The 16,707-nt window shown below is 43.8% G+C and overlaps 1 protein-coding gene across 1 annotated transcript in view; it reads left to right on the forward strand.

Moving 5' to 3' along the window:
• Positions 1–16,707, forward strand: part of kif6 (kinesin family member 6) — a 231,250-nt gene that overhangs the window by 16,909 nt on the left and 197,634 nt on the right. The window contains exons 4-5 of the mRNA XM_029641050.2: positions 10,268–10,415; positions 11,394–11,503. Coding sequence (XP_029496910.1) covers positions 10,268–10,415; positions 11,394–11,503 — 258 coding nt within the window. The remainder of the gene's footprint in view (positions 1–10,267; positions 10,416–11,393; positions 11,504–16,707) is intronic.

Below are 16,707 nucleotides of genomic sequence, written 5' to 3' on the forward strand. Positions count from 1 at the left end.
ATTAACCAGTTTTTAGTTGGTTAGTATTGCTTATGCAAAGTCATGTTTTTAAAATTCAATTCGGAGGGGTAGACCTCAGCTTTCATTTGGACTTAAAGTGATCTTGACTCAGAAAAGGTTGGTAACCACAGATGTAGGCTAGCCTATTAGATAACTGGCTTGTTTTCATACGATATATGTTACATTTTGGGAATTGGACAATTTAGAGTATTATCAATGACTCACATAAACTCAGCAAAAAAGAAACGTCCTCTCACTGTCAACTGTGTTTATTTTCAGCAAACTTAACATGTGTAAATATTTGTATGAACATAACAAGATTCAACAACTGAGACATAAACTGAACAAGTTTCATGGACATGTGACTAACAGAAATTGAATAATGTGTCTCTGAACAAAGGGGGGGATCAAAATCAAAAGTAACAGTCAGTATCTGGTGTGGCCACCAGCTGCATTAAGTACTGCAGTGCATCTTCTCCTCATGGACTGCACCAGATTTGCCAGTTCTTGCTGTGAGATGTTACCCCACTCTTCCACCAAGGCCCCTGCAAGTCCCCGGACATTTCTGGGGGGAATGGCCCTAGCCCTCACCCTCCAATCCAATAGGTCCCAGACGTGTTCAATGGGATTGAGATCCGGGCTCTTCACTGGCCATGGCAGATCACTGACATTCCTGTCTTGCACAGAATCATGCACAGAACGAGCAGTATGGATTGGGGGCATTGTCATGCTGGAGGGTCATGTCAGATAGAGCCTGCAGGAAGGGTACCACATGAGGGAGGAGGATGTCTTCCCTGTAACGCACAGCATTGAGATTGCCTGCAATGTCAACAATCTCAGTCCGATGATGCTGTGACACACAGCCCCAGGCCATGACAGACCCTCCACCTCCAAATCGATCCCGCTCCAGAGTACAGGCCTCAGTGTAACGCTCATTCCTTCGACGATTAACGTGAATCCTACCATTACCCCATGTGAGACAAAACCGTGACTCGTCAGTGAAGAGCACTTTTTGCCAGTCCTGTCTGATCCAGCAACGGTGGGTTTGTGCCCATAGGCGATGTTGTTGCCGGTGATGTCTGGTGAGGACCTGCTTTTACAACATGCCTACAAGCCCTCAGTCCAGCCTCCCTCAGCCTATTGCGGACAGTGAGCCCTGATGGAGCGATTGTGCGTTCCTGGTGTAACTCGGGCAGTTGTTGTTGCCATCCTGTACCTGTCCCTCAGGTGTGATGTTCGGATGTACTGATCCTGTGCAGGTGTTGTTACACGTGGACTGCCACAGCGAGGATGATCAGCTTTCCGTCTCTCTGTAGCGCTTTCTTAGGAGTCTCACAGTACAGACATGGCAATTTATTTCCCTGGCCACATCTGCAGTCCTCATGCCTCCTTGCAGCATGCTTTTGGCATGTTCACGTAGATGCGCAGGGACCCTGGCTAACTTTCTTTTGGTGTTTTTCAGAGTCAGTAGAAAGTCTTATTTCGTGTCCTAAGTTTTCATAACTGTGACCTTAATTGCCTCCCGTCTGTAATCTGTTAGTGTCTTAATGACCGTTCCACAGGTTCATGTTCAGTAATTGTTTATGGTTCATTGAGCAAGCTTGGGAAACAGTGTTTAAACCCTTTACAATGAAGATCTGTGAAGTTATTTGGATTTTTACAAATTGTCTTTGAATGACAGGGTCCTGAAAAAGGGACGTTTCTTTTTTTGCTGAGTTTAGATATTTTTAATTGATGGCACACTTAGTGGTCAAATCAGCAGAATTACCGCTGATATAAAATGTTATTCTTATCATTGTCAATCTCTCAAATCAAGTATTTTCAAACTTGGCAGAGGTTGGCTACTCTTCTTACATGGTGTCTGAGAGTTTTTTCCCTTGTCCTAAGGTTAGGCTAATTCAGGGTTTGCTCCCCAAGGGAGAAAGGCAAAGACTAGAGCATTTACTTGGAATTTCCTGCGATCAAATGTAGGTCTTGATGTTGTTATCTGAATGATGTTTCTCTCTCCCTTTCTCCTCCCCTGCCCTGCTCAATTTCTCTCTCTCTCCCTTGTGCTCTAGTCCTAATTCCACCTCTTACTCATAATAGGGGTATTTATGGAATATGCAAGTGCTTTTAATTATCGTCAGTATTAGGAGACATAAACAACGTGTGAGATGTCTGTGTTGACTCAGGGCTCAAATATCTTTGACCTGACTCAGACCATAGCCTTCTGTCTTCGGTTACTCTTCAAAAAGTTACCAGCATATAGATTCTGGCTTCAGGGCCAGGATGTAGCCCCATGTCATTCTGGGGCACTGATTCAAACCATGGGTTGTCTTTCTCCAATGTGAGACATTTCTTCTTCAGCTGTTGAATTCAGATTTTCGATTCACATTTACAGCAATCTAATGGAATGTTCTAGATTCCTGAAGGTCTTAACCTTTTTAAATCCAGTCTCACCAGTGGTTAAATCAGAGGTGTGAGTAGCCCTGTTGATGTATTGCCCCCCCATTGGTGATGAATGGTGATGGAATGTATAAGAAAATGATGACAATGTTATGGACACATTGAAGTGGTCAGCAAATTCATTATGTGTTGAAGAGCCATGGATGACACAACATACGCATTTTCTTAATTCATATGTATCACACCTACATTTGGATGCGTTTTTACTTCTCATATCCAGTATTGGTAAACTAGGCTATTGCTGAGAAGAGTGTTTCTCTCAAGATTAATACATGTAGCCCCCAAAACACATTTTTTTTTACATTAGTATTGAGGTGGAGTGGTAAAGTTCGCCACTAGAGTAGTACCCCGGGGTTCAATCCCCAAATCCACCCTTCCTAATGTTCTCCCACTTGCCTGTCTTCCCCTCTGTTTCCAACTGTCTAAATAAAGTTTAAATTGTAAAAAGGAATATACAGACCAAGAGGAAGACGGATGGTCACAAGCCATCAAACAAAGCCGAGCTGCTTGAATTTTAGCTCCAGGAGTTAAGTTAAAACATTAGTATTGTTTAATAATGAATATGAACTTATTTTCTTTGCATTATTCAAGGTCTGGCAACACTGCATCTTTTTTTGTTATTTTGACCAGTTGTCATTTTCTGCAAATAAATGCTCTAAATAACAATATTTTTATTTGGAATTTGTGAGAAATGTTGTTAGTAGTTCATAGAATAAAACAAAAATGATCATTTTATCCAAATACATACCCAGAAATAGTAAAACCAGAGAAACTGATAATTTTGCGGTGGTCTCCTAATTTTCTCCAGAGCTATATACAGTTGAAGTTGGAAGTTTACATACACCTTAGCCAAATACATTTAAACTCAGTTTTAGACAATTCCTGACATTTAATCCTAGAAAAAAGTCCCTGTCTTAGTTCAAATAAAAGACCACCACTTTAGTTTAAGAATGTGAAATGTCAGAATAATAGTAGAGATAATTATTTATTTCAGCTTTTATCACATTCCCAGTGGGTCAGAAGTTTACATACACTCAATTAGTATTTGGTAGCTTAGCCTTTAAATAGTTTAACCTGGGTCAAACATTTTAGGTAGCCTTCCACAAGCTTCCCACAATAAGTTGGGTGAATTTTGGCCCATTCCTCCTGACAGAGCTTGTATAACGGATTCAGGTTTGTAGACCTCCTTTCTCGCACACGCTTTTTCAGTTCTACCCACACATTTTCTATGGGATTGAGGTCAGGGCTTTGTGATGGCCACTCCAATACCTTGACATTGTTGTCCTTAAGCCATTTTGCCATAACTTTGGAAGTATGCTTGGGGTCATTGTGCATTTAGAAGACCCATTTGCAACCATGCTTTAACTTCCAGACTGATGTCTTGAGATGTTGCTTCAATATATCCACATACTTTTCCTTCCTCATGTAGCCATCTATTTTGGGAAGTGCACCAGTCCCTCTTACAGCAAAGCACCCTCACAACATGATGCTGCCACCCCTGTGCTTCACGGTTGAGATGGTGTTATTCTGCTTGCAAGCCTCCCACTTTTTCCTCCAAACGCATCATGATGTCTGACGAGTTTACACTTGCAAGGCAAGGGGCTAGGGAGGAAGGAATTAATTTTAAATGGACCGCCCTTGTCCGGAAATTCGTCACTTGTTCGTCATGACGATAGTGTTTTCAGCCACCAGTAGCTTGTGGGTGCTTTAAATGCGCTACAGTCAATTATGATTGCATTTCTACGTATATTAACTCTATAATTATTAATATACACCTTATGTATGATCGCTAGCAAATTAATTAGCTAACTAACGTTAGCCTGCCTAGCTACTTCTGAAGAAGGAAAATATTGATGTTCATATTGATGTTGAGGTTTTATGTTTTGGCAGACTTTTTTGCCCCGAAGTGACCATAATTGTACACTTACAAACTCCATTAAATATGAGTCCTGAAGGGCTTACGTTGCAAACTTCCCTTGCTTGGCTAATCATTTGGACCGCTGAAAAATATGGTCGCTGGGATTCCCCCAAGGGCATAAGGCGAGAGTAAGTGGACGAGGGTGTGTCTTTTATGAGTTTGAAACAAAGCCCCTGTTAGTGATTTATATAGTATTCAAGGCACACTTAACCATCATGGCTCCCACAGCATACTGCAGCGATACGACATCACATTTGGTTTGCGCATTGTGGGACTATCATTTGTTTTTCAACAGGACAATGACCCAACACACCTCCAGGCTCTGTAAGGGCTATTTGACCAAGAAGGAGAGTGATGGAGTGCTGCATCAGATGAACTGGCCTCCACAATCACCTGACAAGAACCCAAATGAGATGGTTTGGGATGAATTGGACCGCAGAGTGAAGGATAATCATTCAACAAGTGCTCAGCATATGCGGGAACTCCTTCAAGACTTTTGGAAAACCATTCCAGGTGAAGCTGGTTGAGAGATTGCAAGGATGTCATCAAGGCAAAGTGTGGCTACTTTCAAAAATCTCAAATATATTTGGATTTGTTTAACACCTTTTTGGTTACTACATGATTCCATATGTGTTATTTCATGGTTTTGATGTATTCACTATTATTCTACAATGTAGAAAATAGTAAAAATAAAGAAAAACCCTTGAGTATGTGTTTCCAAACTTAGAAGTATTCAGACCCCTTGACTTCTTCCACATTTTGTTAGGTTACAGCCTTCTAAAATGTATAAAATAAAAACAATTCCTCAGCAATCTACACACAATACCCCATAATGACAAAAGAAAAACTGATTTTTTGAAATGTTTGCAAATGTATTAAATATTAAACCCAGAAATACCTTATTTACATAAGTATTCAGACACTTTGATATGAGACTCGAAATTGAGCTCATGTGCATCCTGTTTCCATTGATCATCCTCAATGTTTCTTCAACTTTATTGGAGTCAACCTGTGGTAAATTCAATTGATCGGACATGATTTGGAAAGGCACACGTGTCTATATAAGATCCCACAGTTGACAGTGCATGTCAGAGCATAAACCAAGCCATGAGGTCGAAGGAATTATCCGTAGAGCTCCGAGAATGGATTGTTTCGAGACACAGATTTGGGGAAGGCTACCAACAAATGTCTGCAGCATTGAGGTCCCCAAGAACACAGTGGCCTCCATTATTCTTAAATGGAAGTTTGGACCAGGCAGTCCTGAGGCATGGTCCCAGGGCTCAGATCCTCTGAGATGGGAGAATTAGAGGGAGCATATCTAAGATCTCACAGGAGAATTACACCAGATTTGACAGACTGACCCTCGCCGCTCAGCAAATAGACTATTGCAGCTTAGATACAGGAGACTGAGATAGGGGGGCTAGGTTACATCCACAGTTAGTCCCGCACAGGGACAACTAGGCAGGAAACCCCAAACACCTTGACAAAGCACAGCCCCCCCACACCAACGGGCCACTAACTTACTACCCTGCGACAAGGCCAAGTATAGCCTACGAAGATCTCCCCGCTGCACGAGCCCGAGGACAGGAAGGATGGAAGAGTGAAGAGCAAGCCAGTGAGTCAGCCACCGTAATGGGCTCAGAGGTAGAGAATCCCAGTGGACATAGTTGGCCAGGCAGAGACCGCAAGGGTATTTCGTCATTCCACAAGGCATTTCACAACGACTGACGTTAATGCCACATGACGATAGTCATTCAGCTCCGCTGGATTGTTCTTTTTTAGAACATGTCGGGATCTCAGATGTCTTCAAGAGTGAGGGAACCGTGTGTTCTGATAGGGAGTTGTTTAAGAGAGTACAAAAGATGTCTGCCAGCTCATCTGAGCATTCCTTCAGTAGACTTGGTTGGATTTGATTCTCTTGAAGACCTGTCTCACCTCCTCCTCCTCAATGGTTGGCACCTCCACTCCATCCAGGGACTGGAGCTCCAGCTTTTCCCTCAGGCTTTCTGTTACAGTGGAGAAGTCGTGATTATCAAAACAGATAAAAGTGATGAGTTCATTGACAAACTGTTCCTCTTCCTTCATGTTTTTCCCTTTGGTTTTCTAGACTTTGCTAGGCCTGCCTGAGATTCCCTGAGTGGAACATGTTTTCCACTTTCTTTTTGTAGTTGTCCTTAGCCTGGGCTATTTGTTGTTTTACTGTCCTCTACAAGGTTTTCATGTCCTGTTTGTTGCCAGCAGAAAAAGGTGTGTGTTTAAGCTCTGCAGAAATGGCTTGTTATTTGGATAGCATTTCACCATCTTTGTAGGGGCTAACATGCCCTCAGAGAAATGGATATAGACAGTCACTACTCATACTGACTCAAGGGTATAATCCATTTTAAAACTGTCCCAGTTTGTACAGGACAAACAGCTTTGCAGGCTTTCTATAGCTTTCTCTTACCATATCTTGACTGCCTTTCCTTAATCTTTTCCTGTTTCACTTTCTTTGAATGTTGGCAGTAATTGAATTGCATAGTGGTCCGATGTGCTCACTGGGGGCTTCAGTAACTTATATGCCCCTTTTCATTATTGCCGTAACACAAATCCAATTTATCTCCCCATGGGCTACAAGTGACATTGTTCATAGTTCGGTAGGACAGTATGAAGTGAGAAGGAGTTAAAATACAGTATAAATAAAGAGGTGTGGAGGAAAATAGAGAGAGTAGAGAGGAGCAGGTCTAAGGGATGGTGAAGTGCCCTAAGAAGGGCTTTGTCCGTCTCCAGGAAGACCGGCGTGTAAACAGGAAGAAGTGTTTGGAAACACCCAGGCTTAAGTGGTTGAGCCCAGGCCGCATCATTAGGCCTGTCGTTATGACACAGAACCAGTGTCCGTCTTTCCTCTTTTCCCCATAGCAGGCATGAGTCACTCTTGTTAGGGATAAGCTGTTTCCAAAAGGGCCTCTATTTCCTATTTAGTGCACTACTTTTGACCAGGGCCCATAGGGTTCTCTTCAAATGTAGTGCACTTTATAGGGAATAGGGGGACACTTGGAACGCAGACCATAGTGTCTGCCCAACAACGTTCATCCCAGCCAGAGCAACCCACCCTTCTAATGAATGAATGGATGTATTTTTTTGTATAGACTGATGAATGAGACAATTTTTTCCTTTTTTGTAGATGGTACAGCAGGTTTTCATAGAAGGCGTACAGGAGCGGAAGAGCTAATGCTCACCGCTCTAAAATAAGAGTTTGAATGTCCCAAACAAAACTAGCTTGAGGCTGAAATCTTTGGAAAGATTTCAATTCAATGATTCAGAGTGTAATACTGTTGCTATAGGCCTATAAAGCGTATTAACTGATATATGGTTCCTTAAATTTGACATCATGGAGAGGACAGAATGTATGCCTTTGCAGTCATTTGTAATTTCGCAATGAAGAGCCCGGTTTTCTGCCAACCTACCCCAGACCTTTCTTTCCTTCCCACGGACCTTCATTAGCAATCCCTTTGGAATTACATTTCATTCAATTACAGGTTCCCATTCCATGTCGCTCTTCTGCATGTGTGGTGTCTTGTTGAATGCCAAACCAAAATATAGTCTCACCAAGACACCAACCAGACACAAAACCCTGCTGACTGGGTTTGGGCCCTCCTTCACTCAACCAAGACATTCCTGCTCACCGGCAGATCAGTCTGTCTGTGGCCATCGCTGTGTGTCTTTCGCTACAATATTTTCCTGTAGATTTATAGTGTCAGCTTCAATTCAATCAAGTGTCGGGGAGTTTTAGGTTGGTTTCCTCTTAACGGTGGGATAATGTTGGCTTGACAGGGGTGGTCCCTCCCTATCTGCCACTTAAACCAACGTGTCTTGAGTGCCTGAGGCTGGTCTAGCGGGTAATGCCACCGCCTGCAGCACATACAGATTTATGATCTTAATTTGAGCCAATTTGCTACAGCAGGAAAATAATCCTGCAGCAACAGTGAATTATTATGTGGATTATAATTAATGGACATTTTTGTAGGGGTTGATACATCCAAGCGGAAATTACAAACATCAGAAGCCTTTTTAAACCTCAAATGTACTAAGTTTTACACTACTGTTCAAAAGATTGGGGTCACGTAGAAATGTCCTTCTTTTTGAAAGAAAAGCACATTTTTGTCCATTAAAATAACATCAAATTGATCATAAATACTGTGTAGAAATTGTTAATGCTGTAAATGACTATTGTAGCTGGAAACGACTGATTTTTAATGGAATATCTACATAGGCGTAAAAGGCCCATTATCAGCAACCGTCACTCCTGTGTTCCAATGGCATGTTGTGTTAGCTAATCATCATTTTAAACGGCTAATTGATCATTAGAAAAGCCTTTTGCAATTATAGTAGCACAGCTGAAAACTGCTGTGCTGATTAAAGAAGCAATAAAACTGTCCTTCTTTAGACTAGTCAGTATCTGGACTAGTATCTGGAGTATCAGCATTTGTGGGTTCGATTACAGGCTCAAAATGGTCAGAAACAAAGAACTTTCTTCTGAAACTCGTCAGTCTATTCTTGTTCTGGGAAATTAAGGCTATTCCATGTGAGAAATTGACAAGAAACTGAAGATCTCGTACAACACCGTGTACTACTTCCTTCACAGAACAGCGCAACCTGGCCCTAACCAGAATAGAAAGAGGAGTGGGAGGCCCCGGTGCACAACGAGTGTCTAGTTTGAGAAACAGACGCCTCACAAGTCCTCAACTGGCAGCTTCATTAAATAGTACCCACAAAACACCAGTCTCAACGTCAACAGTGAAGAGGCAACTCCTGGATGCTGGCCTTCTAGGCAGAGTTCTTCTGTCCAGTGTCTGTGTTCTTTTGCCCATCTGAATCTTTTATTTTAATTGTCCAGTCTGAGATATGGCTTTTTCTTTGCAACTCTGCCTAGAAGGCCAGCATCCCGGAGTCGCCCTTCACTGTTGACGTTGAGACGGATGTTTTGTGAGTACTATTTAATGAAGCTGCCAGTTGAGGACTGTTGAGGTGTCTCTTTCTCTGTACTTTATAGAATAGTTACACCATTGTATTTGCATCTCATAATGGTGGGCAAATGTTTATTTGGGTTCTGTTTTACCTGCTAGTTAAAAGAACATTACACGTTCGATCTAAAATTTGTGAGATGTTTTCAGATCGCCAAAGTTGACGGATGTCAAGTTGAAACCACGTCCCATCACATTGGTTGTGTAGATCCATCTAGCCTATATGTTTCAATCCCAAATGAATGGAAAAAATAAGGACCACATTAAACTAGGAAATTAGAGAGTACTCATATTTTCAATTTAGTGGTTAAGTGAGGCATATAGCTAGATCTACACAATCAATGTCATTATATGTGGTTTGAGCTTGACATTAGTCTACTTTTGAGGTCTGAATACATCTGACAAACGTTCATTTTAAGTTCTCTCTCCAGAAGCCAACTTGAGCTTGATGTTGTTTTTTGTTTGTCTGGGCAGTATGTGGGCTGGATACAACAGTATCAAATCAAATCAAATTTGATTGGTCACATACACATGGTTAGCAGATGTTAATGCGAGTGTAGCAAAATGCTTATGCTTCTAGTACCGACAATGCAGTAATATCTAACAGGTAATCAAAACAAAATCACAACAACTACCATATACACACAAATGTAGGGATGAATAAGAATATGTATATATAAATATATCAATGAGCGATGGCAGTGCGGCATAGGCAAGATGCAGTAGATGGTATAGAATATAGTATATACATATGAGATGAGCAATGTTGTACCACAGTATAACAACACCTTGCTCTTTCCACTCTTATGATTTAAAGTCACCAGAATAATATTTTGTATACGATTACCTGTATAGTTACTGTGAAGTGTGTTTGCACCTTGTTCTTGATCTTTCTGGACAGTGTATTGTCGGGATACAATGGTACCATCTTTGCCTATGGCCAGACTGGTAGCGGGAAGACCTTCACCATCACAGGAGGCGCTGAGCGCTACAGTGACCGGGGCATCATCCCTCGCACGCTGTCTTACCTCTACCAGCACTTCAGCCAGGTCAGCCGTGTGATGTGCCTAATGCTGTGTAATTTTGGATTATGCTGATTTACTCCTTTAGGGGAGAATTTTTCCTTCTACTTACATTTTCACTTTGGACAACATTTTCCCCACACAAAAAAAGCTGTGCTGTGAGCTAACACGCTGAAAAATTCTAAGTAGCGGGTGTTTCAATACTGTACCTCGCGATTTGCATTGTGTGTGGTGCATGTAATCTCTTGTGGACAGAGGTAGGTAACATAAATTATATCTAATGTGGAACTTTTATTCGGGTGTAGTGATTTTTTTTGACACTGATCATTTGGACAAATCACGATTTCGCCAGTGCTTGCATCTTTCAAATTTTGCAAGGAGAGGGGACATGTGACCCATAGACTTGCCCAAAACTTGCAGAGAGAGGGGGTGGAGCTACCTCCCTACTTCTGCTCCTTGTTCTAGTATCACGTCTCCCCCAGAACATAAATTGAGCTTCTGACGCAATTATGCAAGATTTTAGTTGTGGGTTGCCAATATTAATCAGTCTGTAACTCCAGTTGAGACTGCTTTTATCATATAACTGCTTTGGGTGCCTGTAAATAAAATACACCCATTTTCAGTCAAGTTTAGGCTATTGCACACATTCACTAGTGTGTAGGCCAGCTTTCAGCCAGAGGATGTGAGTGACATAAATGCAGAAAATGGCATGATATCCAATTTAATCATACCAGAAGAAGCCAAGAATGAACTTGTTAATTGGCTTTTGATATATCGCCTCTGTAGCTAGATAAGAGAGATACAAATCTAACAATCATTACTAACTTATATTTGCAACTAAATGAGTTTGGATATCCCATACACTATAACAATTTTATTGATTATTTTTATTGTTTACATACCTATATTATGTATGGCTTATGAATGCGTTATGTCCGTATCAAGATCCCTTCAAATGTGTTACCATAACCACCATAATGGGTCATTGTATTGTCTTGTCTACAGGACAGCAGTATGGTGTACACCACCCACATATCTTACCTGGAGATCTACAACGAGGTGGGCTATGACCTGCTGGACCCCCGGCACGAGGCCTCTCGCCTGGAGGACCTACCGTCAGTACCTCCTTCTTTCCTTTACTTTACTCTAATTAGGCTTGTACACTTAAAGAAGTCCTCCAGTGATTTTTGAACTTTTCCTGTTGATAAGTATAAATACAGTAAAGTACACACACGAACTGCAAACTTCATGGAGTAGGGCATTCAAGGAGTTGGGCTGATGGGAAGACGTGATGTCATTGAACTCCCCACTTGCTTAACGAACAATAGAAGAGCAATGAAGAACAAAAGAGGGAAGGCCCAACCTCCCCACTTGTGTTATGTCATGACTTACCTAGACCACCTATTGAGATGTCTCCTTTGTTAAGTCAATCAGGTATTAAAAAAGGTGAAAAGAGACAGGAGTGCCATTCAATACAGGCTTGGTACATCCATGACCTTTACATTTATATTTAACCATTGAGTCTTGAAGAATTTATAAATGCCTCATGAGCTTTGTTCAACTGTCATATCCCATCAGATCTCAAAATGTACACCTGTTTTAGTACATTGTTTGTAAACAATGCAATTGTAAACAAACACTGTCGGCTAAAACAATACTTTTCATCTCATGGACGGTCAGTCCTTGTATCCATAGCTCTGTCTCTGAATTTGAGTGGTTACATTTCTCCAGCCCTCTTGCTCGTCTGTTTAACAAAACAGTGGCAGTGGACCGCTTTGTTGTTTTCCCAATTCCAGAATGCCCCTTTAATACAAACTATATGTAACTATATATATAATACAAACTATGTCTACCTAACATCTACTATACTGTTTTCCTTTGCTGTGTTCTCTTTCTCTATTAGGTTATTGTGTGTGTTATATATATACAGTGCCTTGCGAAAGTATTCGGCCCCCTTGAACTTTGCGACCTTTTGCCACATTTTAGGCTTCAAACATAAAGATATAAAACTGTATTTTTTGTGAAGAATCAACAACAAGTGGGACACAATCATGAAGTGGAACGACATTTATTGGATATTTCAAACTTTTTTAACAAATCAAAAACTGAAAAATTGGGCGTGCAAAATTATTCAGCCCCTTTACTTTCAGTGCAGCAAACTCTCTCCATAAGTTCAGTGAGGATCTCTGAATGATCCAATGTTGACCTAAATGACTAATGATGATAAATACAATCCACCTGTGTGTAATCAAGTCTCCTTATAAATGCACCTGCACTGTGATAGTCTCAGAGGTCCGTTAAAAGTGCAGAGAGCATCATGAAGAACAAGGAACACACCAGGCAGGTCCGAGATACTGTTGTGAAGAAGTTTAAAGCCGGATTTGGATACAAAAATATTTCCCAAGCTTTAAACATCCCAAGGAGCACTGTGCAAGCGATAATATTGAAATGGAAGGAGTATCAGACCACTGCAAATCTACCAAGACCTGGCCGTCCCTCTAAACTTTCAGCCGATACAAGGAGAAGACTGATCAGAGATGCAGCCAAGAGGCCCATGATCACTCTGGATGAACTGCAGAGATCTACAGCTGAGGTGGGAGACTCTGTCCATAGGACAACAATTAGTTGTATATTGCACAAATCTGGCCTTTATGGAAGAGTGGCAAGAAGAAAGCCATTTCTTAAAGATATCCATAAAAAGTGTCGTTTAAAGTTTGCCACAAGCCACCTGGGAGACACACCAAACATGTGGAAGAAGGTGCTCTGGTCAGATGAAACCAAAATTGAACTTTTTGGCAACAATGCAAAACGTTATGTTTGGCGTAAAAGCAACACAGCTCATCACCCTGAACACACCATCCCCACTGTCAAACATGGTGATGGCAGCATCATGGTTTGGGCCTGCTTTTCTTCAGCAGGGACAGGGAAGATGGTTAAAATTGATGGGAAGATGGATGGAGCCAAATACAGGACCATTCTGGAAGAAAACCTGATGGAGTCTGCAAAAGACCTGAGACTGGGACGGAGATTTGTCTTCCAACAAGACAATGATCCAAAACATAAAGCAAAATCTACAATGGAATGGTTCAAAAATAAACATATCCAGGTGTTAGTCAAAGTCCAGACCTGAATCCAATCGAGAATCTATGGAAAGAACTGAAAACTGCTGTTCATCCAACCTCACTGATCCTAGGTATTCCTGAAAGAGGTGGGGTTTCAGGTGTCTCCGGAAGGTGGTGATTGACTCCGCTGTCCTGGCGTCGTGAGGGAGTTTGTTCCACCATTGGGGGGCCAGAGCAGCGAACAGTTTTAACTGGGCTGCGCGGGAACTGTACTTCCTCAGTGGTAGGGAGGCGAGCAGGCCAGAGGTGGATGAACGCAGTGCCCTTGTTTGGGTGTAGGGCCTGATCAGAGCCTGGAGGTACTGAGGTGCCGTTCCCCTCACAGCTCCGTAGGCAAGCACCATGGTCTTGTAGCGGATGCGAGCTTCAACTGGAAGCCAGTGGAGAGAGCGGAGGAGCGGGGTGACGTGGGGGCCAGAGAACTTGGGAAGGTTGAACACCAGACGGGCTGCGGCGTTCTGGATGAGTTGTAGGGGTTTAATGGCACAGGCAGGGAGCCCAGCCAACAGCGAGTTGCAGTAATCCAGACGGGAGATGACAAGTGCCTGGATTAGGACCTGCGCTGCTTCCTGTGTGAGGCAGGGTCGTACTCTGCGGATGTTGTAGAGCATGAACCTACAAGAACGGGCCACCGCCTTGATGTTAGTTGAGAACGACAGGGTGTTGTCCAGGATCACGCCAAGGTTCTTAGCGCTCTGGGAGGAGGACACAATGGAGTTGTCAACCGTGATGGCGAGATCATGGAACGGGCAGTCCTTCCCGGGAGGAAGAGCAGCTCCGTCTTGCCGAGGTTCAGCTTGAGGTGGTGATCCGTCATCCACACTGATATGTCTGCCAGACATGCAGAGATGCGATTCGCCACCTGGTCATCAGAAGGGGGAAAGGAGAAGATTAATTGTGTGTCGTCTGCATAGCAATGATAGGAGAGACCATGTGAGGTTATGACAGAGCCAAGTGACGGTGTATAGCGAGAATAGGAGAGGGCCTAGAACAGAGCCCTGGGGGACGCCAGTGGTGAGAGCGCGTGGTGAGGAGACAGATTCTCGCCACGCCACCTGGTAGGAGCGACCTGTCAGGTAGGACGCAATCCAAGCGTGGGCCGTGCCGGAGATGCCCAACTCGGAGAGGGTGGAGAGGAGGATCTGATGGTTCACAGTATCGAAGGCAGCCGATAGGTCTAGAAGGATGAGAGCAGAGGAGAGAGAGTTAGCTTTAGCAGTGCGGAGGGCCTCCGTGATACAGAGAAGAGCAGTCTCAGTTGAATGACTAGTCTTGAAACCTGACTGATTTGGATCAAGAAGGTCATTCTGAGAGAGATAGCGGGAGAGCTGGCCAAGGACGGCACGTTCAAGAGTTTTGGAGAGAAAAGAAAGAAGGGATACTGGTCTGTAGTTGTTGACATCGGAGGGATCGAGTGTAGGTTTTTTCAGAAGGGGTGCAACTCTCGCTCTCTTGAAGACAGAAGGGACGTAGCCAGCGGTCAGGGATGAGTTGATGAGCGAGGTAAGGGAGAAGGTCTCCGGAAATGGTCTGGAGAAGAGAGGAGGGAATAGGGTCAAGCGGGCAGGTTGTTGGGCGGCCGGCCGTCACAAGACGCGAGATTTCATCTGGAGAGAGAGGGAAGAAAGAGGTCAGAGCACAGGGTAGGGCAGTGTGAGCAGAACCAGCGGTGTCGTTTGACTTAGCAAACGAGGATCGGATGTCGTCGACCTTCTTTTCCAAATGGTTGACGAAGTCATCTGCAGAGAGGGAGGAGGGGGGGAGGGGGAGGAGGATTCAGGAGGGAGGAGAAGGTGGCAAAGAGCTTCCTAGGGTTAGAGGCAGATGCTTGGACTTTAGAGTGGTAGAAAGTGGCTTTAGCAGCAGAGACAGAAGAGGAAAATGTAGAGAGGAGGGAGTGAAAGGATGCCAGGTCCGCAGGGAGGCGAAGTTTTCCTCCATTTCCGCTCGGCTGCCCGGAGCCCTGTTCTGTGAGCTCGCAATGAGTCGTCGAGCCACGGAGCAGGAGGGGAGGACCGAGCCGGCCTGGAGGATAGGGGACATAGAGAATCAAGGGATGCAGAAACGGAGGAGAGGAGGGTTGAGGAGGCAGAATCAGGAGATAGGTTGGAGAAGGTTTGAGCAGAGGGAAGAGATGATAGGATGAAAGAGGAGAGAGTAGCGGGGAGAGAGAGCGAAGATTGGGACGGCGCGATACCATCCGAGTAGGGGCAGTGTGGGAAGTGTTGGATGAGAGCAAGAGGGAAAAGGATACAAGGTAGTGGTCGGAGACTTGGAGGGGAGTTGCAGTGAGGTTAGTGGAAGAACAGCATCTAGTAAAGATGAGGTCGAGCGTATTGCCTGCCTTGTGAGTAGAGGGGGAAGGTGAGAGGGTGAGGTCAAAAGAGGAGAGGAGTGGAAAGAAGGAGGCAGAGAGGAATGAGTCAAAGGTAGACGTGGGGAGGTTAAAGTCGCCCAGAACTGTGAGAGGTGAGCCATCCTCAGGAAAGGAGCTTATCAAGGCATCAAGCTCATTGATGAACTCTCCGAGGGAACCTGGAGGGCGATAAATGATAAGGATGTTAAGCTTGAAAGGGCTGGTAACTGTGACAGCATGGAATTCAAAGGAGGCGATAGACAGATGGGTAAGGGGAGAAAGAGAGAATGACCACTTGGGAGAGATGAGGATCCCGGTGCCACCACCCCGCTGACCAGAAGCTCTCGGGGTGTGCGAGAACACGTGGGCGGACGAAGAGAGAGCAGTAGGAGTAGCAGTGTTATCTGTGGTGATCCATGTTTCCGTCAGTGCCAAGAAGTCGAGGGACTGGAGGGAGGCATAGGCTGAGATGAACTCTGCCTTGTTGGCCGCAGATCGGCAGTTCCAGAGGCTACCGGAGACCTGGAACTCCACGTGGGTCGTGCAAGCTGGGACCACCAGATTAGAGTGGCCGCGGCCACGCGGTGTGGAGCGTTTGTATGGTCTGTGCAGAGAGGAGAGAACAGGGATAGACAGACACATAGTTGACAGGCTACAGAAGAGGCTACGCTAATGCAAAGGAGATTGGAATGACAAATGGACTACACGTCTCGAATGTTCAGAAAGTTAAGCTTACGTAGCAGGAATCTTATTGACTAAAATAATTCAAATGATACAGTACTGCTGAAGTAGGCTAGCTGGCAGTGGCTGCGTTGTTGTTGTTCTATCTCTCTATAGTGCT

Source organism: Oncorhynchus nerka, linkage group LG28, assembly GCF_034236695.1.
Source record: "Oncorhynchus nerka isolate Pitt River linkage group LG28, Oner_Uvic_2.0, whole genome shotgun sequence".
NCBI classification, from domain to species: Eukaryota; Metazoa; Chordata; class Actinopteri; order Salmoniformes; family Salmonidae; genus Oncorhynchus; species Oncorhynchus nerka.